Source organism: Haplochromis burtoni, unplaced genomic scaffold (assembly GCF_018398535.1).
Source record: "Haplochromis burtoni strain Fernald_Lab_line unplaced genomic scaffold, NCSU_Asbu1 Contig_16, whole genome shotgun sequence".
Lineage (NCBI taxonomy): Eukaryota > Metazoa > Chordata > Actinopteri > Cichliformes > Cichlidae > Haplochromis > Haplochromis burtoni.
The window spans coordinates 2,170,982-2,197,253 of record NW_024582377.1 but is presented as its reverse complement, the minus strand read 5'-3'; the positions used below and the strand labels follow the sequence as shown (position 1 = coordinate 2,197,253).

The window sequence follows — 26,272 nt, the reverse complement described above, 5'->3', positions numbered from 1 at the left end:
CCCCCCCCCCCCGCGGGCTTTTAAAGGTGCAGTATAACTAATGAAAAATAAAACATCTGTTTAATCTGCCCATTTCAAAGGCAAATCCCCCTTTTGATCAAAAAATGATATTGATCTGACTGCCTTAGTGGTGTGTTGAGGATCTCTCCTTTAAACTTGAAATATCATGGAGTCTTTGTTGCGAATCAATACCGAGGTTGCTTTTTGAGGTTTGATTCAAAGGGCACGAGCTCCATTTGAATATGCTTGCATTTGCATGTATTATTTCTGGCTTCAGAATTCAAATTGACCTTGCATATATTTTTTTTTCTTTGTTATAAATTAATGAGTAAAACATGGCTTAAAAGCGGGGCATATCTTTCTGTTCTTGCTTTTTTTTCCTTTTAAACTGATAATCGTCCTCTTGTGGCTGGTTCGCGGCACCTGACTGATGCAGAGCTGGGCAGGTCACTGATAGGGAACCTGTTACAGGCACGCGGCCCCTGGTGGAATGAACCGGACCTAATATTGCTCTGAGCTTTAGCGTGTCTGTCCTCACCCCTCACTCTGTGTCTGAGGGGCCCCGGCTTCGGGCTGAAGCTATCTCTACATCTCCCCATTTTCTTTAATTACACCTCAGCATATTGGATTTGAACCATATGGAAGGGAGATATTGAGAACAGATAAGATGTATAAACTCCTGTCAGCACCTTAGCATATTAGGTAGAGCTGGAAGGATATTATCTCTAGTCTATCCTTCCAATTAGTGCCCAATATCAAAATACATCAAGACAAGCCAGTCAACAGGGGCGGAGGGAAAAAACATTACATAAACGGACCTTTCTACTTTTTCTTCTTCTTTTAAAATACTGTTAAGCTTTTATTACTTCCTCTCATGTGTTTTCTTTGCCACAAAATGAAAAGTCGGTTCCAATGAGGGACCCACTAAAGACAAAGATAAATAGCCTACTTAAACCCAAAATAATTCACTGTGCTCAGCTGGGCCATGCTTGCCTTAAGGTTTCACAAACATTGCTGCTTTATAAATAAAGTTTAAAGTGAGAAAACTTCTTCTTTTACCCCATAAATTCTGGAAACCCTTTCCTCCAAAGTGTTTCCCATCAAATCAAAAATCATTACTGAGGCATTTCCAGTGAAATATCGGATTACGGAAGCACACGTCGGAGCAGTGTGGATGTTTTTTTGCAGCGGTAATGGCTCCATTATTTTAATAGAAAAATGTCAAGGGAAAAATAAATTGCACCCTAAACCCATGTGAGGCCTGTATCATCTGATCTGATATACACATAATCAACATGGCCTCAGACTCGGCTCACCTCCCGGCGACACCGTTTTCATCCAAAAGCCACCACAAAGCTCTTAAAGAACACAATTGTCTTCCTCGCTGGAAATGATGCGTGCATTGCGCTTGTTTTGATGTGATTGAATCCACTGCACCCAGACAGTGAGAGGTCATCCTTAGCCTCGCTGCAGCATCAGGATATATACAGTATACACAGAGAGAGACATGGGGAGAATAAAGTAAGAGAGCAGCAGGATGAGGCAGTAGAGAGAGGTCACTTTGAGAAGCTGGATGCAAGCACATGCCAAACAGCAACTCTCTCTCTCCCTCTAATCCTCTCTCTGATCCACCGACGCCTGGGCCAATCATTTGAGGACGACCGCAACCCGTGATCACTGGGCCCTAATCTGAGTCCTCGGCCCGTCCGCAGTCCACCTCAGACAGCACCGGCTGGCTGCCAGCAGAGGAGTGGCAGGCTTAGCCTTCTCCAGAGAGACAGCTAGAGGTTGTCTCTACATGGATGGGCACTTCGCAGCTCGGCAGGGGCGGGAGGAAGGGGCAACGTAGCAGCTGCTCAGGGCATATGGGCAGAATTCATTAAGTCTGGCTAAATAAGCCAATTGTGGAGGCGGTAAAAAAGTGTGCATTTGTATATCTGATAGACAAAAAAGAGAGAGAGAGAAAGCACTCACAGAATTTGAGGGCCCCACTTAAAAATTCTGCCACACACAAATATTCTGAGCACAAATATCCCGCGTGATAGCCTCGTCCTGAGGTATTACTCCTGATGAAGTTGATTCAAGGCCCACCAAATGAAAAAGAATCTGGATCTATTTGTGATGGGCAGTGATTGAGCTGTTGGATGCGTAGATTGTGTGCCCTTGAGGACTTTTCTGTGCATCTCCAAATGTCACGAGACCGCTCTCTGCCTCAGAAATAAACCTAATCACAATCTGTAAATGTTACAGCCGTTTCCCTAATAGACCTGGCCTGACTTTGGAGGTCTGCATTTATATTCGCACACATGAACCAAAGGCAAAACTGAATGCTGATACACATGATCGCCACATGTTGAAGCCACACGTTACGCCAACTGTGATCCCATTAGAACACAATGCCGTTTTAAATTCAGACATGGAGACATCTCCTTTCCATTGTCCTGGCCTTCTGGCTTTAAAGAAAACACACCTCACACTAGCAGCTGCCTTGTTCCTATCTCACATCTATTCCTCTTTATCCAGTAAAAAAGTATAATGTATGCTAATCCCCCAGGTGTCAATAGGAACTCTGTTCAATACATTTGAGATAATAGTGAAGAAGGGGTTGCTCCTATCGAAGAGCTGGAAGATAAAGTCAATGGCACAGTCAATAACAATAAGGTTGTAGGCTTTAATGAGGAATGTTAATTTGAACACAATCAAGTGGATTTCAGCTTAGCTGATTATCAACCTTGGACTTGTATGAAGGTGTTGATAATGCTGTTAGTAGAGTGGGGGGATTTTTATCTGTACCTGCTATTTTCACTTTGCCTTTTGGCTGTTTGAGTTAAAACTAACAAACTAAAAAAGTGAGCGAGTGAACTTAAAAAAGCAAAAGACAGGGTAAGGTAACACTGTACTGCTCCGTGCACAGACAACTTTATTTATTTATAAAATTTACCAAATGCTGTACACACACTTTATACAAAATAACATAATTAAAGTTTGTAAGTTGATAGCCCTTCTCTGTAGTGGGATGTTCACTCCTACTAGAGCAACTTCATGTCTCAGTCCAAGCGTCTTCCTCGAGTTGCAGGCTACACAGCCAGCTCCTCACTCTCTCCTTGATCCCATTCCATCAGCAGCTCCGAGGACACCTCTGTAAACAGATGATCCCATTCCCAGCTCACATCATCCTGCAGAGCAAAAGAGAGACAGAAGAAAAGAAGAATTAGAGAGGCAGAGCGAGACATACCAAGAAAGTGAGTACGGGGAATAGAGAGTGGTGGGGGGGAGCAGAGGGTGTTAATGTACACACCATAAATCTTGATTACCTGAGAGACAGACAGCAACCTCCCCTGGTGCTCAAGAAACAGCTGGACAGGCCTTTCGTTGGGAGCTCACAAGCTATATTTACTAAAAATTCACTCACCTCCCTCACCTCCTGCTCGGGTGCTAAAACCTTGGTGAGTAGCTTCAAGTCGATCTCTCCATCCTGAGGAAATAGTGCAGTAAAATTCACTTAGCTTGCACAAACAGAGGTGATGAGAGTTGCCACCTTGAAGAGAAGGCGCAGGAGAACATTGAAGGTATTTTTAAAAAAATAAGGTGTCCTTGACTCACTAAGGTTTGGAATGCAGAATAATTCTTCAGATCATTGTCCAGATCTCTGTAGGTCATTACTCGGTTCACCTGAACACTAACAGAGCGAAAGGAAGTCAGGTTTCTGATGCACTTATACTGTAAACAAACTTGTATTTCGGTGAAAACAGCATGTCACAGAGAAAATCCTGCTTTCAGAATACACGCAAAGCAAGACTGCAAAGTGGCTTAGATGAGCTTGAAGTTTTCACACACTTAAGCTCTAAGATTTCAAGCAAAGGCCAGAGAGAGCAGGAGATGGTTGCCAAGTGTTAAACACTTTAAATTGAAACCCAGCTGCTTATCTGTGGGTTGGAATTAAGTGGGGGGGCTCTCAAAGTGGCCGGGGCCTAGCAGTGCATGCCAGTCCTACTTACTGCACATTACACGCTACATTGCCCTCGCAATGAGTTCAATGTGGATATTATCTCGCAGAGAGAGCAAGCCCCAGCCTAATAACCTCCACCGCTGTCATAGCCTTGCAACATATTCGACACATGTCGACGTGTCTCTCACTGCCCTGTAAATCAAAGGGCCCGGTTAGTAAGGACCCTGGCAAGAGAGTTGCATAAATCACACCCAACTGTTATTTCTCCATTTCAGCCTGATATAGCAAAGGCACTCTGCAACAGCATCAATGGAGGACAGTTAACATGAAAGACACTAGAATAGTCTACTGAGCCACTGCATGGACAGAGGTTTAAGATCATAGAGTTGGGGCTCTGTAAGTCACACTCTGTGTGTGTGTGTGTGTGTGTGTGTGTGTGTGTGTGTGTGTGTGTGTGTGTGTGTGTGTGTGTGTGTGTGTGTGTGTCCAATGTGATTAAGTGGTTTGAAAGTGTTTGCAGTTTAAGGAATTAACTACCATGGTGGAGCTGCAATTTGCATGGTGAGATCTTCTTCCTGCACTTCATCCAGATCAGGAATCGTTGGGATGTCTAAATACACACAATAAAAAAAGCAGAGTCCATCTGATACATTTGTAGAAGTGGCACATTTAAGAACATCAAATAATCATCAAACGACCATTTAGTATTCTTACCAATACAAACACATTGTTTAAATTACTGTAAATTCCCTGTGGACGGCTGCTAGAAGGTTACGTGCCTGTAAGCGGCACTTCCTCCCCTCCCTCTTGTGTGCTACATCCACATAAGAGCTGCCCTGTCACAATAGCCATGCGGCCATGAATATTCAGAAGGCAAGGCGGCAGCTCATCCTGCTGTGAGAGGGGTGCTGGTCAGGGGCTCCCCAGAAAGCACCCCCTGCTACCTTAGCATTTGGGCCCTGTCAGTGCCGCCCACCCCCAGGACCTGCGGTGGCCGGTAGGCCGACCTCCATGTCCACTCTGCCACTCCGACTGGAGCGGTATCCAGCCATGTGCACGAGTATTTGCTTGCGGGCCCATCTGTGTGGGGTCGGAAGTCACAGTGCGGCCTGGCAGGGGCTGCGGTGCCAGGAGCCGCCAGCCCGCTGCTCAAACAGTGGGAACCCGCTTTAATTGGCAAAACGCAACAGGACAGAGGATGGCTTCACTCCCAAGAAGGAGAGGGCAAACTTTCACAGCATTTTTCAGATGGACATATCAAGGCAGGGAAATAAGAGAGGGATGCAGAGTAGTCTGGATAGCTGGACATAAGCAGTAAAGAGACAGAAAAGTCTCTCCAATGATTTTATAGTGAGTAAGTTGCCGCTTGTTGACAGAAAAGGTGCCTGTACAGATAACAAACAATATATATTTCAAAAAAAAATAAGAAGTACAGTAGAGGCTTTACAGGTGTCCCAGCTTTGGGTGTGATGTGTCTTTCCTGAAAAGTATTTTTCTGGTGTGGCAGCAAAGTGCACATCCTTATTAGCTCTAGAGCAGAGTGTGGACAGTGACAGAGAAAGAAAGTGGGGGAGTGGAAGCGAGGGAAAAGAGACCTGACAGATAGCGAGAGAAAAAGAGAGAGCTGGACTGCATGAAGAGGGTTGTCAGTAATCTCTAACCACAGTACTGCACCCTGAGGGGAAAGTCAATACAGGAGCTAAATAGAGGTGAGGAGATGGAAGTCTGCATCTGATGTGAGGAAATATCTTGGCATCTATGTCACCATTCCTTCAAAATAGCCCCTAAAAAAAAGAATTCAAGCAAACATAAATTTAGATGTAAGAAGGAGAAAAATATTTTGATTCTGAACATTCTGAGATGGATAAATCCTAAAAAAAACCCTTACCCCCCAAGTTTTGCTGAAGCCCAAAAGCCTCACACTCTGCCGATAACTTATTTCTTTCTCTTTTTTTAATTAAACCAAATTAAAAATGCCATGCTCGTTTAGCCGCTGACAAGATTCATCTGTGTTTCTGATATCCAAATAAATGCGGGCGCAGGTATTTCATATTCATGAGGCCCCGGTGACACTTTGTCCTCTCATTTACAAAGCACAGCGTTCAGCAGAATCCGTCCCCCCTGGACCCCCAATCAAATTTAATGGTCTTAGTGCAATGACATCAAAAAGCTTTGCCATCCAGCTCTGCAAACAGCTTCCTGTGTTGTCTATCTGTCCACACACACACTCTCTTTCTTTCCATTTCAGCGAGTAACGCACTAATAACACACTCCGTGAGAGTTCGACGTGAAGCACGGAAGCATATGCTGTCTATGTGCAAACTCTATTATTAAGAGAGAAAAAAGCAACAACATTTTTTAAAACGAGCTTCAAATCCAACCTATTACTAGAGGTCAAGTGGCCCATAAAAGCAGCTGCAAACAAGCCAATGTTTTCTTCCAACGCAAAGGGCAACTCCATCAGGACGAGCATATTTCCCTCAGCATGGCACGCATTATCCATGCTGGCTTCCTTCACTCAGCTGGACATGTATCAAGGTGGCTTTTGTCTGGCAGCGAGAGGCCACGCGTATTCTTATTACACGGCCGCGTCCGGCTTCCTCGCTGAAGCATGTAAATATCAAAAGGGGATAATTTGCTGTGAATGTAGACATACTCCCGGCAGCACATGCCAGTCAGCGACTCTGGCAAACGGGCCGTGTCTTCGCCTTACTTCGGACCCCTATAATCTACGCAGGGGTCCAGTCGAATGATTACCTAGCCAGAGAATCCATTTGAAAGGCTTACGGGACAGCAACAGTCAACACGTCACAGTTTAAGTGGGAGACGGTGAGACATGAAATAGATGAGTGTCTTTGCGACACTGGTGCTATTTTATGTGACCAGCAGGAGGCTGTGGGGGCAGCTGATAGGGAGAAGGGAGCAGGGGACTGGGGCTAGCCTGGCCTTCTCTCCCTCTGTCTCTCTCTGTGCTTGTAGCCAGTGGACATAAGGGATAAGGGTAGGGGACATAATCAAGATCGGAGGGGCTATCTCACTAACCCTCAGCACTGTAATTTCCAATACCCCTGCCTCCAGCTCTGTATTAAGAGGTCTCCCTTCACAGAGTAATAATCTTTCCAGCGGCATTAACTGCAAGAGAACCAAACCTCTGGACCCTTCAATCAACTGTCCATTTTAGCCAGTGTGCCGACAATATCGAGTACAATCGTGTGTGTACAAACAATATAGAAGTACATTAATTACATGTACATAAAAAACAGTTTCTGAAATTGAAATTCAATAGTTATTATTGCCCTGTAACATCATTTGTATTTTGGAATAGATTTCTACTTTTTAAATTAAGCAAATAAAACACATCAGAAAAATACAACTGAGTGGAATTACCAAGAGTTATTAATAAATAATACAGTTTAAAATCTCTGCATGTCATTGTGACAACATTGGTACTCTTTAAACTCAGCAGATTCATGAACAAAGAATTAAACATGAATTCTCGCCATCTTCTCAAAAGTCACTCTACAGCGTACTAGGTATTTTTTTTCATCTTCTTCTTATTAATCGTAGTAGTATTCTTATTTTATTTCCTAATAAAATGACAATATGGCTGTTTTAACAGAAAAGGTTTTCAATTTGTTCATAAACATGTGCACGTCTCTCAGCATGCATGCCAACTAATATTAACTTAGCCTATTTAACCCTGTTCCATTACTGCTTTGCACTGCAAAATGTTGCATTTATCTTCAGCGGCACCTTGCTGAAATTCCTCCCTCAGTCCAAACATTGTTTGTGGTGCACACTATTGAGCCCTCAGGTCACTTAGTCAATGCAGCAGTGTTACCACTGGATCTGTATTCAACAGCACCAGTCTGACACTTTGTGTCCATGTGTGTGCATTTTGTGATTAACTGTGTTGTTCTGGCTGATGGCTGGACAACCTCAACTCTCCATCAAATGAGCATATTCCCTCATCACGTTAATCAAAAGGACCGCGCTCATACTTTCAGTGGTCAAAGTCAGCGTTCTAACACACAAATCCACGCTATGTTCAGGGAGAAATATGGTTTGAGCACCAGTGAAAAGCAATGATCTGACCGCCTGCTTATCTGCTCTACTTTCTGAGGATGAATGTGCCGGTGAGGCACTGGAGGGCTCCACTTTGCCCGTAAGGAGGCACAGAGAGTGAGGTTTGCAAGGGTGCTCTTACCTCCTTCATCATCTGATCCCTGGGGAGTTTGTGGTCGCAGACGGCGGCTGTAGAAACAGGAAGTATGAGAGCATGAATTATTTAATGCTTTCAAACCCTATCTTAACAGTCATCATAGGGAGTGAGTGAGTGAGTTGGCTCCTAGACTTTTCTTTGATGATGAGCCTGTTTTTGTTCTTTCTTATGATAGGTAGGGTGCTTGTTCAGTTTCCTACAGTCTGAGTCAGACTTTAGAATAACAGCCTCTGACAAAGCTGCTATGAGACACACAGTTGTGCTGTCTGGGTTAACACAGCCTGACTGTCCTAGACAAGATCACCTCTAAGAATTAAAAAAAAAACCCAGCTGGAGGCACAGTCTGAATAAGTATTGTTAAGACAAGACAATTGTGACAGAAGCAGAACCTAAGGGATTTTTCGGCAGAGTAACATCATCACTTTCACACAAAGCCTCTGTCTCACTATAGCCATCCAGGCACCAAGCTCCAGCTGCAATGATGAGTCAAACATACAGGACTATGTCCTCTACCTGCCTCTTCTCATGTGGATGCCTATTCTGGTCACACAATTGTGTGAGGGTGGGTGGAAGGGACTAGAATAACAGGGAAACAGCAGTAAAAGTGACGGCAACTCAGTCACGCTGGATTTTAATCATATTAAGTGATTGTTCTTGGAAAGGCGAGGATTAGTTACGACCAAGGACAACTGGGGAAGTAGAGTGCCATTTCCACTTTACTGCGAAAAGAACAAAAATTTAAACTGGCCTATTTTTATACAAAAAGTGCTGACAGTTATGAAAGTCATCTGACAGCTGAAAGAATAAAATATTGTTCCTACTTACTCTTCAAGGTCCTCAGCTGCAGGTCTTCTCGAAGATCTGTACGTCACCAGAGAAAAATTATTTTCACACAAATTTAATAACACACACATATTAAATTGTATTTCTTTCAAAATAACAGTAGGCATATCTTTTTCATCCGTGTTAGTGGAGTAGACAGTAGTTGTCTTCTGTTTTCTCAGCCTATAATACCAGTTTAACAGCCTCAGCAACTATTTACAGACTTCTCTCCATTTATTTTCCCTCAGTATGAAAAGATGCACGCTGGCATACCAAAAATGCAGCATTATTAATATGCAAAGCATATAATCACACAAATGCAGGAATAAAACAAAACATTGTAAGTTATGTGTATTTTTTAAAGCATACCCAAAAAATGTTTTCCAATATCATTTTTAATCTTCCTAGAGCTAAATACATTTGTTGGTTCTCCTGGTTGAGTAGTGCCCCCTAGTGGTTTTAAAGGTGATTCAATCAGCCTTTTACTTCTGTTTTCTTTTAATTCTTTAGCATGTCCAAAACTCAAGAGCACAAGCAGCTATTATGTGCAGATCGATACAAAGCTCATACTTAAATCCATAAATAAATCCTTTTGCATTTTTATCTAGAACAAGTATTAAGAGGTTCTTATAAAGATAAATCTGTCCCAACATTGGGACAATAACGACAATGGCAACAAATAAGAACATTTATTCAAAGCTTGTTTTTCAAAGGTAATATCTTATCATCTTTTTTCACCATGAGGATTTCATTTCCTGTTGATCTGCCTGAGGTTAATTATTTTTTTTGGCGGGAGGGGGTGTTGGTATTAAAGGATGTTTTTCCTGGTTGAAGTTATGGGTCTAAGTTCATAGGATGATGTGGTATGATTTTTTTTAATCACAGATCACAAAACCTGCGAATCCAAAGTGAAGCTTTAACAATGTAATGAAATTGACTGGACTATAAGTTCAGGTAGTTCAGTCAAACTTTCAAGCACAAGAAAATATTTCCATATCAAGTCCTATATCTTATATTATATTGTCATGAGTAGCGTTAATAATATTTTTTTCCAGTAAGAAAAATTATCTTAAACACTTCATCTTGCCAGTTCTCTGCTCATTTACTGCATTGTCCATCTTTTGCACACTATCTGCGGCCAAACCAGCCGATCTGAAGCCAGCAGAGTCCAATCAGGAGAGCGAGAGAGGAGCTGAGGGAGCCTACCTGCCTGCCCTTGGATGGTGTCCTGTCTGCGGGGCGGGGGTGGCGACACTTAAGACACATTACAGGCCCCTTGATTAAGACTCATGTAAGGCAAAGCGATAGACATGGTAAAACTGTCTGGAAAAAGTTGTTAGGGATAAAATATATTGTGACAACCTGGTTTCAAAGGTTCATCAATAAACTGACAGATCATTTAGTGTCAATTAGAAGTGATAGATCGACAAATCCTGGGATTTCTGCGCTGGGATTAGTGGGAGGAGGGCGGTGGTGATTGAGCATGAGGGGTGACATTGAAGGGAAAAGTCCTTGCTGGTTCCAGGGGGGACCATTACTTACTTTGTTTCAGAGAGGATCAATGCACGTGCAAACCCCTTTTACACCTCCTGTATTTCAATCACTTTGAGACCGGGAATCAAGCGGGGGTTACGCAAAAGCGGAGAAGCGACACGCTGACCTTCTGCGAGAAAGGAAAGATCTATTGAGTTTGCTGTTCTCCCTGCTTGCACTAACGGTGCAGCAAACTACGCAAATAAATACAATTGACTCAGCCTGTTCACTTCAATGCATCTCCTGTGCTCCCACTTCCACTGACCGAGCAAAAGAAGCACAATGGCAGTTGGAAGAACAAACTGTTCTACAGTGTATTAAAACATCTCATATTGAGTCAGTGAAGGAGAATATTGCGATTTAGATGTGTTAGTCTGAGACGAAGCCTTTTGGCAAACACCTTCCATCTGTTCAACATATTTCACGAATTCTCCATGTTGTGATCCTTGTGTAAAGAGCAGACTGCAGTGGTAAGGGGTGATTAAGTGGCTTGAACCCCCATGATGAAGTGGCTAGCTGACTAACAGTGCCCTCCTGTGGCTGATGCATTAACCATGTCAATTACCGCCTTGCTCACAGATGAAGACGAATGGAGAGTTGCCTGCTCAGACAGGCTCCCTCTAACCTTGTTGATTCACAGCCCGAGTGCCAAATATGCACTGATAAATAAGCTCATTCAACAGCATGAGAGTTCATTAATAACACATAAAACAAGACCACAGCTTGGAGTCCCAGCTTAGTTTCATTATAGTCGCAAGAGATGGAGGGGGCGAACGTGAAAATACGTACTTGGCAGAACCAGATCCAGAGCTGTCCTCTGCCCAGCCGCCCTGTCGCCGGGCTGGTTTAGGAGGAGGGCCCTGGAAGGAGGAAGAACTTCAATAACAGCTTCACTGAATATCTACTCACCCACACTCACGATAAGTAAATACATATGAAAGCATTCAAACTCCTATGAGGCTTTAGTCTCGGAAAATATAGCACAGAAGCGGCATGTTTTCATTAGATGTTGGGGTAAACTTGATCAGAATCAGTGGCCTCATGTTAAACACACACTTGATAAATAGGTACTCCAAAATTGAAGCATTCATCCACAAATTGTTAAGAAAAAAAAAGAAAAAAGAAACTGTCTTGTTAAGGTATGCTGATCGAACCACCTGTGGAGTAAACAACATTCCTGATCTGCTGAGCAAAGGATCGTCTACTGCAGCGGTCTCCAACCTTTTTTGCGCCACGGACCGGCTTATGTCCAACAATATTTTCATGGACCGGCCTTTAAGGTGTCGCGGATAAATACAACAAAATAAATCCAGAACCGGTACCAAAAAAGAAGATTTATACATAACACACGGAAAAAGACCCAGGGAAACCGAGTTAACATTAAAAACAATTTAAAAAAAAAACAAAAACGCTAAAAGCCGAAACCATGAATTTCACACCCGAGGCCCGGTACCAAACGACTCACGGACCGATACCGGTTCATGGCCCAGGGTTGGGGACCGCTGGTCTACTGCATGCGCACTAAATAGTTTAGTTTATTATAGTTTTCAGCAGTAACCATTTGAAGCATTAGAACGTATAGAGCAGAGTGTGGGAATTAAGTCTGACCCTAAAACTGAGCCAGAGGGGAAAAAAATGACCTCCCACTCTGTCTACTTCTTTGATTCTGAAAATAGTAAACGGAGTAAGAATCTTGATCCTGAGACCGGGACCCTGAGGCCAGCGTTTGAATGAATAAATTCCTCAGCGCGCACAAGGGTGGGCACTAGACAAATGAATTAGGGAAAAAGAGGGACAACATTTCTCATTACTAAATTGGGTCTGCAGAGGACAAAGTGTTCGTGAAGAATTTCTTTCATTTATGATGAAAGAGGAAATAATCTTTCATGGCTGGTTCCTTTACTGGAGCCATTTATAAATCTGAATGTCACCATTAAGCAGGGCAGAGGGAGGGGGAGCCCACTCTGCTCCACTGTATATTACCATTAATCGAGAGAGCTGAGGCTGAACGAGCTCCCTCAACTTTGTGCAATTAGTAACTGTCTCTTTAATAGGAACAAAAAAGGGATTACAATTATGGAGGCTTTTTTAGAGCAGCATTTAAACATTTTTTTCACATGACGTGAAATCTCTTTGATGTTTCATATGTGGCATTTCAACAATGGACAGTTTTCATAAGGGATGAGATAATAAGGTCAAGTGCATCCTGTGTGCAATAAATGTATCCGGTGGCAGTTATTTCACTCAACAAAAATGGGGAGGACCAAAATAGTCCTGAGAAACAAAACAAAAACTGCGAGCATCCAATTCCTCATGACCAAATATGAAGCTCACAGCTGTAGTAAAATAGTTATGGCTATTACGGCAATTAGCTTAGGCCTTAAGGTTTCTAATTTGGGATTCTATGACGGTCTCTAGGGCGAGGAACTTGTAGTGACCGAACTCTATGAGCCCATAAAAGCAATGAGTCTTTGTTTAAAAGGATGTCGGGAATGCGACCAATCAGTTGGGTATTTCGGGCAGAAGAGAACGGGTTTGATAAACGAAGACTGCAAAAACGCCACCCAGTCGCACGACACTCTGGAAAAATGTACTGCACTTGCACAGCAGGTCAGAGAGGGCGCGAGAATACCGGTTCATACATTAGGAAAGTTGGCCTAATTTGGGAAGATTAGCCTAAAGCAAGGGCATTGCTGGAATATTTGCTCTGGGAATGCTGGCTGGTTTACAGTTTGCCAATCCAGGAGATGTGACTGATCCTATAAATGCCAACGACAGTGAAGTGATTTGTTGTATTTCAACTGTCACTTATGATCTGATTTCTTATGATTACATGCAACATGATTCAAGGGCAACAAGAAGCAAACTTTACAATGAAAACTGTGCCATGACTTGAAGTGATTCGTGTAAAAAGGCACTTGTAGAAAGAGAGGATTTATCAGTTGCTGGTGATACTAAATAAGCCAACTGAAGACAACTACAATGTTTTGTGACTCACAAGGTTAAAAGGATTTAGAGTTTATATGAAGTAACACTTCAAACCCTTAATGCAACACATAAGAGCCAACATATACAGGCCAACAAATAAAGAGCAGCTATTCTGAGTGTTTTGGAGCACTTTAAAACCCGCTAAAGTAGAAAAACAGCAACTCAAACATCTCATCACCTGCATTATGCACTCCAATCAAACTTTATACCATGTGTGTCAAGCTGGCTCTTCGAGGTGAGCTGTAATTTGAGTCCTATCAAATCTAATCAGATGAACTGAAGTAAAACACTTCATGATAAAAGAAATGTAAGATAACCGGAAATGGTATAAAGCTGATAAGCTGAGCATTAGGACTAGAAGCCATGCAAAGTCATCGCTTAATTCATGCTACCTACCTCATCATCATCCTGTAATTCATGTATGAGACAAGACCAAAATGCATATTTATGACCTTGTAAACGAATGTTATAACACGCAGAGGTTTATTATCACATGATTGCATACCTCTCCTGCTGAAGCAGAGGTGGAAGACTTCCTTATGTGACGAGTCTCTTCAAACGATGACTGGTGTGCCGCAGGGCGAGCTCTTCGTCCAGACTTGGCAACCTGGGAAATGTGTGTAATTTCAACATGTAAAACCACTGTACGTGACAGACATTAGCACAGTTATTTGGGGTTTATAAAATAATTTGTGGTTTTAACTTGCTTTAACTGTCACATTAAATGTTTTCTGAAAATGGGATGGGAATCAAGAACGGGTTCCAGTTAAAAGGAGGTTCCAAACGGTCTAATTCTCTGGAAACTTCGGCATCCAACCTTATCAATTCCTGGCATGTTTTCTTTTTTCCAACAGCTGCACATTGCTAAACAATGACGTCAAATTCATGGAAGTGGAGCTTTCGCACACCTGAGTCATTTGCTTTCCACTCATGCACACATGTACAGATTTTAAAGATTTGAAATGATGTCAAAAATCTGAAATAGCTGTTTGCTTTTTTTTCTCCACAATAACTTCAGAATATTTTACAAAGCCATGAAAACTTTTACCTCCATACTATGAAAACGTCCGGTGGGTCAGTGGTGTAGTGTTTTCAACATTCCCCTAACATCCTGGGAAAACCCATATGGAAAAGAAATAGTAAAAACTTACATGATTTACTCATGAAAGCGGCCACTTTCTCATTACTTTCATATATTGTTTTAGTAAGTATCCAAAACATACAAGTTTCATTATATAATTTTTCAAGGGATCTTATATCTGTTTTCACTCTTGTATGCTTTTCATACAAGTTTCACACAAGACAGATACAAACTTTATAAGATTTATATAGATCTTTTCCATATGGGAAAACACAACCCAGCCTCAGACAGTCATAAGATAAGGATAAATTGGAGGGTTGTGTCAGAAAGGACCGTTTTTGTAAACTCTGTGCCATATCCCATATGTGGGTCCATTTGCTGTAGTACCTACTGGGAATAACCGAGCAGCTAGAAGTACTACACCACTGTGAACATTTTACAGGTCCTAGGAGCAAGAAAGCAGCAGAAGGTCAAAATTTGGTGCTTTCTGATTTGGTTTATTCAGCCCTCATCACTTCTTAAGTCCAAGAGATGCACAAGAAATTGTCAGGAATAAAAGAAAATAAAGGTACACTGAGTAATTTTTTGAGGTTACAGAAAAAAGACAATGTAGTACTTACTATAAATATACACTGAATAGTGTTTATCTGTGTCTTCCAACAAATTGATGTGTTTTCATAAACTAAAATAATTAGGTTTTTGGAAGTTCCCACATTGCCCCGCCATCTTGAATAAAGTGGCCGAGATGGACATCGTACTTCCGCCTAATTGCTTTTTATGTATGTTGCAGAAGACTGGCCAAAATGAAAACACCATATAAGACACTTTTAATTTAAAGATCAAAAATAGATGTTTCAAATTATATGTGGCCATTTAACACTTTCACATGTAGATTTTTCATATCTTTCTCATTATGTCCTTCCCTGCCATCAGTGCAGTCTCTTCTCCCTTATTTCCCCTTCTTCCTCCTCACCTCAATCCTGATCCTCTAACACATGAAAACATGCTAATTTATTCCTAATATTGTCGCAATTACTTACTATCAGAAGATTAGACATGGGACCCTCCCATCTCCAGACAAGTGACAGTAGAAAACTGTTTTCTACTGTCATTGCTCCAGACAGCTGACAACAAGCCGGCTAAACAACAACAACAGCTGGATATAAGCTAACATTATGCCAGCTAATGTTAGGCTCAAGTGTCCTTAAACAAATCACACCTTCCCTCTTGACAGCAGATTATGTACCAATCCACTAATATCTCATGGTGAGATTTTAAAACACTGTACCTTTAAGCAGTTTTAAAAACAGCGCCCACTCCAAATATTACAATCTGAAACCAAAATGTTATTTTGGTTCAGCATGACATTTTCTACAACTTTGAGGATCAATATCTTTCCACAGATCATTGTTCAAATGGCAAAACTGTACCAAAGTAATGTCTATGGTGTAAAGTAACAGAAACAAAGATACATTTTTACCTACATTCTGATACCAGGCTCATCTTCTAGCCATGATTCTTTCGGTTTCAACCTAATCATTTCTTACCACTCCCATTTAATCTGTTCAAGGAATTAAAACCATGACAATACTGAGTGAAAGACAACTATGAATGGGTGTGGTTTGCATAGCCGCAAAACAAAAACAAGATTTTGGCTTTAGATTGTGAAACTTGGAGTGGGTACAAGTGATGTGGCTGCAGTTTTTAAAACTGTTTTTCAGCCATGAAAATCATAAGTGCCTAGCTTCAGTATATGTAACAGAGTATGATGGCACAAACTGCCAGAAAAAAATTAGGAAATAAAAAAGCGTCAAATCTCAACCCACCCCTTTTTTACTTCAAGGACCTGTAACTTGGAAAACATTTATAGCATATAGGCAGAATTTTGTATGGCTTCAATATATAAGCTAAATATAATATAAACTAAAGTTATTAAAACAAAACATCTGATTCTGAGGGGTTCAGGTGGGAGGCACCCATTTTCCATGGAGTGACCCGTGAAGCTTACATGTTGGAGGAATAAAAAAAGTAGATTCACAAAGAATATCACCTATATGATTAATTTAAAAAAAAAATTGGATTTACTATCAATAAAAACGTATCAATATTTACATTAGTCCAAAGACACAGAGTATAATTCAAATGAAACATTGTCTTTTTGTCAACTAAAAGTGGTTGGTCTTATTTCAGATTTGAAGTCATGTTTTCTGTGTAGTTTATAGAAATGTGAACGTGTGTGAACCACAAGCACCAACAAAAAGAGATGAGTGTATCCCCGAAACATTATCAGGACAGCAGGCATTCTTGCCTTTTATGGAGAAAACCGGTAGCAGTGGGAACACAGTATGCATGCTCCCTGTACGTTTTCTGAGGGAGTAATGCCAGACACAGAACCAGGTCAGAGTTTACTCGGAGCTACCAAAACACTGAGCTATGCTTGTGGGGGAAATTTCAGCTAGCATCATCTGTGGCTAACCCCGAAGTTAAAGTTAGCTGAATACGCAGACAAACCTTCCCGCTGCCAGTGCTCAAAAACAGTGAATGATGATGATTCTGAGCAGGTAACTGACAGGTTAAACTGGCATATCATTTACTGACTGGCTTTTACTGATGCTCGCATTAGCGAAACAGAAAGCTAATTAGCTAACTAGCATCGCTGCACCGTCATACAGTGCCCACAACTCAGCTCAGAATGAATGCTACTTTCCTCCCATTACCTTGCTATGTGCATTTTAATGATATAAGACCCTACTTACATTTCTTGCCGTTCCACCATCTTCTTGTTGGAAATTATCGTCCATTATTTTCCTCCTACCAGCTAGTTCACCTTCTTCCTGGATACCACCAGGCGTCACACAGCAACGCTCTCCATGGTAACGCAAATCAGGAGGAAAGTGCCTTTGGACCGCCCCAAATATCGTTAGTAAGTAAACAAACAAACAAATAAATAGATGCGTGTATTGATATTGATAGGGAATCTGCTATAATGCCCCTACTGCTCGTTTGTATGTGAGAACGTATATAAAGTAATGATAACAATGTTTCCTTGTACTACTGGAGCTCCCCAGACATTACTGTTGAATAAATAAGACGCCTACTCCGAATATCTGGCCCATTTTTCTCTCTGATTTAATGGTGAGTCAACAGATAATTATGGTGTGTCCAAAAAATAAAAAATAATTTAAAAAAAAAATCCTTGGATAATTACGTCCGGAAATACAAACAAACAAGCAAATATATATATATTTAAAACTCATAATATGAATTCATTTTTAAGAGTAAAAATTACATCACTGAAGAAAAACAGGAGGTATTGTTGTCGCTTTTTATTTTTATATTTATTTTTGTTTGTTTCTTTGTTTTGTTGTTGTTGTTTTTCTAAATGGATAAAGTGATAGTCTTGTCCTCAGTGCAAAATATCTCATTTGAGGACGCAGGCAAAAAATAAAGATGAAATCAAATTGTACCTTCAATTCCCCGCGTGGTCCGCGAGATGTCGCTGTCTCCTTTCATTATGATACTGGGGAGGCGCTGAACGGTAGCAGCCTGCAGAGGACCGCAGCTCCCTTGCGCACCCTCAGAAGTTCTGCATGTTAACTTTGAACTTTACTTCATTGGCACTTTATTTTGCCCACGATTAAAATATTAAGCACGTAAACCTCCTCAGGTTTAGATTTTTGAACTGCCGTGAGCGCGCGTGGGGCACACAACAGAACGTGACTTAATTTCAGCCACATCCATAAAATGCTGCTATTCACTTGACAAATGAATGCAACCCTTCTCTCTTGCGAAATCTCATTGCCCAATATTACGCTGCGTATGATTCAAACACTGTTTGGCAGCATGAAATTCAAAGTCTTATTTATCTTACTACGGAGTGGGACTGAGCACATTGTCCGCACTCGGTCTATAGCTCGCGGCCCCTCCCTCAGAAACGTCACCGATGGTGGGTATAAAGTATGAGTGAGCGTGGAAAGCGTCTTTAGTGTGTTTGAGGTTGGACTGCAAGAAGACAACAAAGACGCACTGACTCCATATATATATTTGCACAAGTGGATGGAAAGACCCCAAATGCAATGGAGCAACTAAACGGCGGTGGAGAGATCGGGTCCCTGTAAACTACAAAGAAAGGAGAGGGGAAGAGGTGCCTGAATGAGACAAGGGGGAATGAAGAGTGTAATTAAGAGTTTTGTTGAAGAGTCGAGACCTTTTTGCACAATTGCGCGGATTCGCTCCCATGGAAATGCGCATTTGGCAAAGATGACATAGCACTCGAGAAAATGGGATTCCTCCAGGAACAGTACTCACTCGCGACTTCAATGAAAAGATAAAAAGGGATATTTTTTTCTTCTCCTTCTTCTAATATTACTTGACAAGGCTTCGGCTGTGAGCGAACGCAGATTAAAATATGAATCTGGGCAAAGCACTTGTGTTTTTCCTCCTCTCAAACTGTGTGACAGTGACTTTCTTGCTATCCACTTGCACCACAGTGGACATCAAACACATAAAGAAAAAGAGAGTGGAGGCCGTCCGGGGACAGATTCTCAGTAAACTCCGAATGACCAGTCCGCCTCAAACAACAGGTCCAAGTCAAGTACCGTTTCAGGTTCTGGCACTTTATAACAGCACCAAGGAGCTCATTGAGGAGCTGGGGAGAGACCGGCAGCAGAGTTGCGGACAGGATAACACGGAGACAGAGTACTACGCCAAAGAGATTTACAAGTTCAACATGATCAATGGGCCACAAGAAAACAGTGAGTGTACTGTTTTGGGGTTATGAATGTTCCAGTTTTTCCTTTATAAGCCAATAAAGTAGAAACTCTTCCTGTTCTAGGTGTAGATGCATAATTGTGGTTTATTTTGAACTTTAAAGAAGAGTTGATGACCACGCGCAATCCCAAATCATTCCAGTTACTTGCGCAAACGCTTTTTATCTTTGCCACGATGTCCAACCTAATTATTACGCGAGGTTACAAGGGGGGGAGTGAAAGACAAATATTTTTTTCCGGTTGGTGTGAAAGTCCATTCTTCTCTGTGCGGCTTTTTACGCGCAGACGCTCCGTGGCGTCGCGCAGAGGAAAGGGCAAAGTAAACAGTCTAATTGGAATGAGCACAATTCCTCATGCATACCTCACACCAAATCCATGGGAACCCCAGCCTTAGTCTGACACATTCCTAAGCGAGGAAAATTCTCAGGCTGTTAAATCTGCTATTTATTGCCAACTCCAATACCTCATTTCCATTTTTCTGGCTGTGAGATCCCCAATATTTTTTCTTCCACTGTCACTCACTTCTATTTTCCCCCCCACTATTTCCTTCAAGTAGCTCCGCGTTATGATCTAATTCCCTCGTTCATCCATATTGGTATTTCCTGTATAAACTATGGCCCATTGATTGTTCCAGAAATCAGAAGCAGAAGCCCGCTGAGCTGCAGATTCTCCAGAGAAAGCCCAAGTGGAGCAATTGGATTGGTGCCCACTCACGGTCAGAGGCCGGTTAGCGCACGGTGTAGTGATTCTGAAATCAACAGGTGTTTGTGCAATGCTGTGACGCTGAGCAGAACCTCTGCCGGTTCCAGCAGAAGCCCTGAATCAAATCCATTTCACAGGTCCCACAAAGTGCTTCTGACATTCAAAATACACAGCTCGGGGTTTATCCACTGGTCAGAGGTAGTCAGAGCTCCCAAAACAAACAGAGGTCTAAGGAGTGGGATCAGTGATGGCCAGGTGCCCAGGACACATCACTGGTCTCACACCGTGGGCCATAATGTAGGTGATAATACGAGACATGAACACACTGGCAGCACTTTCTTCCCAAACAGCTTACTGGAGTCACAGATTGTTTAAATTAACAGAAGGTGCCACATGCATTAATTAGCAGTCTTCTCTTCCTTTCCATTATGTAATTTTAAGGAGAGCTGGGCATGTTGCAGTATGCAGAAACATAATGTCTGTCACCTTGGTATTTCTGCTGTGTAGTTCATTTTCATTCCTGCTGAATCTAATGAGTTTTGCATTCGCTGCTTTTTGGAAGGTGGGAGTGTTTAGGGAAAAAGTCAAGTTTGGCTTTTTTCGTGCTTAGTTAGGAAGTTAAACAGAAACCTTTCACACACTCTTTAATGCGACGCTTGCACTCAGACTGCTTTGCTAGACACGACTGCGAATGCAATGCGATGCAATTCAAAGCTTTGGCCATTTATGAGCAGATGAAACAAAACTGAGTGAGAACAGGAATTTGGAGCTTCCTTTCCTTTTCTTTTTCCTGGTGCATCACAAAGCCGGTGGGGATAGTGCTGCTGAGGAAATTAGATAAAGACATATTTGAACTGAGGGACGACCTGCAACACAATAACAGTTTAAGAGTCTGCTGACTGGCCTTGACTAGCTCATTGGAGCATGCAGCCTCAGTGAAATTTCAAGCCAATCACTGACTCAGTGTTGGGTCAGTAGAGAAAAAATGAGGACCAGCTCTGAGGACAGCAGAGTGTCTGATATATGGGATAGTAGAAAGATGATGTCATCTGTACAAACAGAGACAGAGGTCTTTGGTCTGCTTCCAAAGAAACAGCATCGCTCCATCGAACTCCCACGCCTTTACCATCTTTGCTTCCTCATCTTCAATCCAGTAGGAGGGCGGTGTAGTCACTCATTGCATTGTTTCCTCCACACTGCCATAGCTGATATCTGCAGTCCGATGTAGGAATGGACTTATTTCTGATGAAAAGCAACGTTTGAATTTGGTACATTAAACCCTCAGCTAACTGGGGAGGGGAAATCAAACTTTTCCATTAGAGCATGATGCAAATTCACATCCCAGATGCAGCAATTTCAGGAAAACAATAAGAGAACTCCAGCTAATGCAATTTCTGTTCTGCTTTATGAGATCTAGACACCACAGCAGCTGGCTAGCACCTGCTGACTTGTGCTTTCTGTTTCCTTTGTTTACATCCACAAAGCTGTGGAGAGACTGACATCACAAGTATCCTTTGGGCAAAAGAGCAAAGAGAGGTGATTCCTTTGAGCTTCGTTCCGGGAGCTTCCGTGTCATGGAGAGAATCCCAGACACCGGAGGCTGAACGCGTGTCAGGAGCTGAGGTGTGGTCGATAGCGTCTGGGCGAGGCAGCAGCAACTATTCAAATGTCTGTCTTCGGGCATTTTGGACAACTTTACTCCCTGATCCATCCTTTGAAACCCATATGTTCAAATTAACTGGGTGATAATGCGAGAATGGAGTCAGGCGGGCATCATTTTGTTATCCAGGTTTTTTTAAAAGTGTGACTATAAATATACTTTTGCAGATGTGTTAATGACAGCCTCTCCCAATAAAACTCAAAATAAGCATGCTCTGACCTTAGAGCAGTGTGCTATTTTACAGCGTTTTTAGAAATAACATGAGAAGTCGTTTTAATTACTTATACAGTGTTTAAAATATAGAGTGTTGCTTTGTTTGGCATGGAAAACTATACACCTTGATTTTTTTACTAGTAGAAATTAAACTCTGGAGAAGCTTATTGACATAACCTGTGCCGTGTCAAACAGTTAATACATTAAGCTTGTGTCAGCATCCTGATACTCAGCCTTAAACTCTATCATCTAAAAATGGACGGGGGAGTCGGGAGTGGTGGTCAAATCAATTTGTGACTGTATCTCACTTTAATTATACAAGCAATCCCCTTCCACTCACCAACATGGAACAAATTACCTTTCAGACCCTTGGCAAAAATAAGCCATAATGTGAAATCCACCTAAAACCATTGCAATGGGAAAAATGAGGTCATCCAAAAAGGAAACCAAAGACTTGATTAGAATTTCAAATCTCCCCTCGAAGTGGGGCTTTCCACCTTCTGTGGGGGAGACGGAGCAGTGAGTGAGTGAGGGGAGGAAAAGGGCTACTGAGGTTTCCTCCTTATAGATTGTGTGGAAACGCTGGACAGATATCTGGCTGGGGACAAATGCTGAAAGGTCAAACTATAAATAGGGAAAGCTGAAATAAAATCAAAAAGAAAAAAAAACTTTGTGGAAATATCAGATAATGACTGGGAGGACACTGAAATAGGATTATGGGTCAAATGAAGTACAGATACTGGGAGATGTGCAAGTTCCTTTTGCATGACACAGAAAACGGCCTCACTTCTGAGTTTCCATTTGTCCCAAATCTGCTCGAGGTGCAAATCAGCTAAAGGTGCAGTGCCCCTTTCAACCATCAGCAAATCCGAGGCTTTGGTAATAAAGCTTAAGCTTGAAGTAATAAATTAGCCATGGCTTGGCTGTAAGTGACTGTTTCCACTTGGCTCATAAAAAGTTTGCTATGCGCTTGTTTTGCTCAACAGTGCATGTGCTGGGCCTGTTAAAATAATAAACCGCTCTATGGTATTATGGTATAAGAAGGAGAAAGGCTTCAATGCAGCAGGAAGTTTTTTCAGATGGGATCGCGGTGTGGCCATTCATTGGGCCGATTGTGCTAAAGGTCAGTGTTCAGTCATAAACACACACATGCACCATGTTACAGTGTCCAGTGAGTTATTGCTTCTCCCTGGTGTGGTGGAGTCTCTCTCTCCTTGGTGCCTGCTCAGGTGCTGTTCTCCTCCAGCACGTGAGCCCGCATGTTCCCAGCTAAACCTCTGAGTTCCAGGGAATACTTGGCTTCTGGCTGAGCCCTCGGAGCACCTGTTGGGCTCAAGTGCTGGTGGGAGGAGGAGCACGCTGCTGTCCCACTGTAGCCTGCTCCACTAACACATGGGACATTTGGTTTTCATTTCATGACTTCAACTTGTTGCTAACTCGGACCGCACAAAGCATAAGCAGATGGTTTGCGGTAATGGCTCCCTTGATAGACTAGAAATTGTTTTTTTTCTTTTAAAAAAGTAGAACTTTTGTTTTTATCTTTAAACTATTCAAATTTGTAGAAAGGGAATCCTCGGCAAAAGGTTTATCAATTATCGGCTCAATAAACATGTCCACCCCTGTGAGGATGTCAGTATGAAAATATGCTTTTCACAGTGAAGTAGGAGCTTAAGGGAATACAGAAAAAAACCAAAAACAAATCAGATCTTTTATTTCATTCTTTCCATTTTACCTGCAGATGACCTCCCCAACTGCCCCAGGGGCATCACCCCCAAGATATTCCGCTTCAATGTGTCGATCATGGAGAAGAACGCCACCAACTTATTCCGGGCTGAGTTTCGAGCCCTGCGGATCCCCAACCCCAGCGCCAGGAGAAACGAGCAGAGGATTGAGCTCTACCAGGTGTGTGAACTGGCCGTTCATTTCCACTATTAGCAGAGTCCAGAGGTGGGGTGAAGAGGGGGAGAGCTGAATTTCTCTCAGAAGGCCTGTGTGGGTCAGTGAGAAAGATGAAAACATTTATATTAGGGTGTCCGGCTCCCTCAACTTCTCTTTTCAAGTGCTGATCATTATTCCGTGTGGTTAAAATCAAATGGATTCTACATCAGGACAGATTTAAGAGCTTGTGCAGCCGTCTTTAAGAAACCCTAGATCACCATTCGGCAGTTTCTTCTTTCACAGCTGTCAATCAAAGCAGCTGTCCATCCATGCAGGATTAAGCACGGAGTATATATATATAAATCTCTGTGATCTTAAGCATTTTAGAAGCGTGTTAATGCATACATCTGGTATAGGCTCGTGTGGGGTGGCAGGAATAGATTTTTTTCTTTTTCTGTTTCCTCATTAATCTCCCATGAGAGACTAGGAGTAATGATCAGGTTCCAACATTTCCTGCCAGGGAGACAAGCGTCTCCGGACTGCATACCGCCTCTGAGGCAAGGCTCTGGCCAGTGCTGAATACAGACTGTCAGGGCTTCAGATTGTTTCCAGGAGCCTAGGAGGAGATAGAGGCAGGGTCGCCCACTGGGGGGAGTAAATGGAGCCACTCACTCGCCCCCACATTTTTTAGACTGGAACTGACTGGCAGAGGGCTGACGCTGGCAGCCCTGCCGCCCCTCGTTCCCACAGGAAGACAGATTAGATGCTGACATTGTTCAGAAACCTGGTTATCCATAGCACCGCTGTGGGGCTAAGTGCTCATACCCACCACCCAAACACATTTCTCCCTACAGATAAACACCTTTGTTCAAATACATGCTGGTGCAGATACAAACTATATTTTCCGCTGTCAGTCTTTGCCCAGTGGGAGCGTCGACATTCTAACAGAGCGGCAGCTTTAAATGCCCTCAGAGATACTTTCTGACACTGTGTGTGAAGGATAAGTCAAAGTTTAAACGGCTGACGCGAAGGACGGCCAGGTTCCCACTGGCAAGAGGGTAAGACACAGGCATTAACTTGCAAAATGGGGATATCAACACACGGAGTCACTTTTTCCATGAAGAGTAGACATTTGGCCCAAAGGCATCCTGGAGAGTCTGGCTCAGACAGACAGTCTCGATTCTGTGCGCGCATGTGTGTGTAAAAATAAAAAGAGTTTATGCAGCTGGGTCACATTTTCATCTTTCCTCGCAGATCCTCCAGAAAGATGACCCCAAAGCCAAACAGCGCTACATTGGGGGCAAGAACGTCCTGACCAAGGGAACGCCTGAGTGGGTCTCCTTTGATGTTACGGAGACGGTGAGAGAGTGGCTGATGAATCGACGTGAGTGGGACACCACATTTTCCTCGCATCACACCTTATTACATGTCCTGCCAAATAATAACCGGCTCGTGTGAAACAAAGGAGAACGGCCTCAGGGCTGAAAATGTCTGCTCCTTACTTCTCTCTGCTCTTGTTCCTCTCCCCCCACCCTCAGGGACCAATCTCGGCCTGGAGATCAGTGTGCATTGCCCCTGCCACACCTTCAGGCCTAATGGCGATATAATTGAGAATGCCCATGAGGTACTAGAGGTCAAGTTCAAAGGTGAGATTGCATTTGATACCCAACTTGTGATGGATTTCACAGAGTTATGAACGTTGTGCTTTTAACAAGGCTTTAAACTGTGATCAGGTAAATAAATCAAGAAGAGTGTTTTCAGGTAAAATTAGGAAAACAAGTGAAGAACTAAATGAGGAGAACGAGGCTTCTCTCTTCTCTCCACAATGAATATGAAGCAGTGTAACTTAACGTCGCAAGCACTATGACTGGAAGCAAGAAAAATACACAATCGTTCTCCTCTGCTGTCAAACTGAAAACCTTCCACTGCAACACTTTCACTGTTGTTGCTTTCATTCACTGTGAAATCAGAAGTCTAACAAATAGCTCCAGGAATTCAGTCTCAGACTCGGCCTCTTTCTATAGGTTTCCGAGACTCGTGTGTTGTCCCAACTCTCTGGCCCAGACTGTGGTCTCTGAGTCTGTGTTTGGTCAGGATTTTTCTCTGCTTTTGATCTTGAGATGTTGTATTAATGATTACGAGCCAGATAGCGCTTCAGTTTGTTTGGCTTTTGTTTGATTTGTCGAGCGTTGAAGATAGGCATCTATTTTTCTGTTGAAAAATTCCATTTATTCTCATTAGTGCTGCAGAGGCACAGGTGGTTTTTCGGATGATTTACATTAGAGGGTCTCAGGACTAGCTGATTCAGTGGTGGTGCTCTTTTATGTCTTTTTGCTCATTATCAGCGGATCTTGACACACGCTTGTCTCTACAGGGAGTGCAGAATTATTAGGCAAGTTGTATTTTTGAGGAATAATGTTATTATTGAACAACAACCATGTTCTCAATGAACCCA

At 42.4% G+C, this 26,272-nt stretch overlaps 2 protein-coding genes across 5 annotated transcripts in view; one reads left to right on the top strand and one right to left on the bottom strand.

Annotated features, from left to right (window-relative positions):
• Window positions 1–2,897: 2,897 nt before the first annotated feature.
• On the bottom strand, window positions 2,898–17,482 carry LOC102290761 (intraflagellar transport protein 43 homolog A). Of its 4 annotated transcripts, XM_005916819.3 has the most exons (11): window positions 17,352–17,465; window positions 14,563–14,625; window positions 14,020–14,121; window positions 13,911–13,922; window positions 11,316–11,386; window positions 8,997–9,032; window positions 8,157–8,203; window positions 4,487–4,559; window positions 3,604–3,679; window positions 3,413–3,475; window positions 2,898–3,176 (listed from the first exon to the last, which is right to left on the bottom strand). In XM_005916819.3, exons 2-11 carry the CDS (start codon window positions 14,566–14,568, stop codon window positions 3,078–3,080), a joined length of 585 nt encoding a protein of 194 aa, XP_005916881.1. In that variant the 5' UTR covers window positions 14,569–14,625; window positions 17,352–17,465; the 3' UTR covers window positions 2,898–3,077. The 4 variants fall into 4 exon arrangements, with proteins under 4 accessions (XP_005916881.1, XP_014187445.1, XP_005916882.1 ...); XM_014331959.2 differs by lacking the exon at window positions 14,563–14,625 and having other exon boundaries at window positions 17,352–17,482; XM_005916820.3 differs by lacking the exon at window positions 13,911–13,922 and having other exon boundaries at window positions 17,352–17,464.
• A 1,067-nt stretch (window positions 17,483–18,549) lies between these two features.
• Window positions 18,550–26,272, top strand: part of tgfb3 (transforming growth factor, beta 3) — an 11,192-nt gene continuing 3,469 nt past the window's right edge. Inside the window, exons 1-4 of the mRNA XM_005916821.3 lie at window positions 18,550–19,349; window positions 23,678–23,841; window positions 25,072–25,201; window positions 25,356–25,463. Of these exons, the coding sequence (XP_005916883.1) occupies window positions 19,004–19,349; window positions 23,678–23,841; window positions 25,072–25,201; window positions 25,356–25,463 (748 nt within the window). The 5' untranslated portion in view covers window positions 18,550–19,003. The remainder of the gene's footprint in view (window positions 19,350–23,677; window positions 23,842–25,071; window positions 25,202–25,355; window positions 25,464–26,272) is intronic.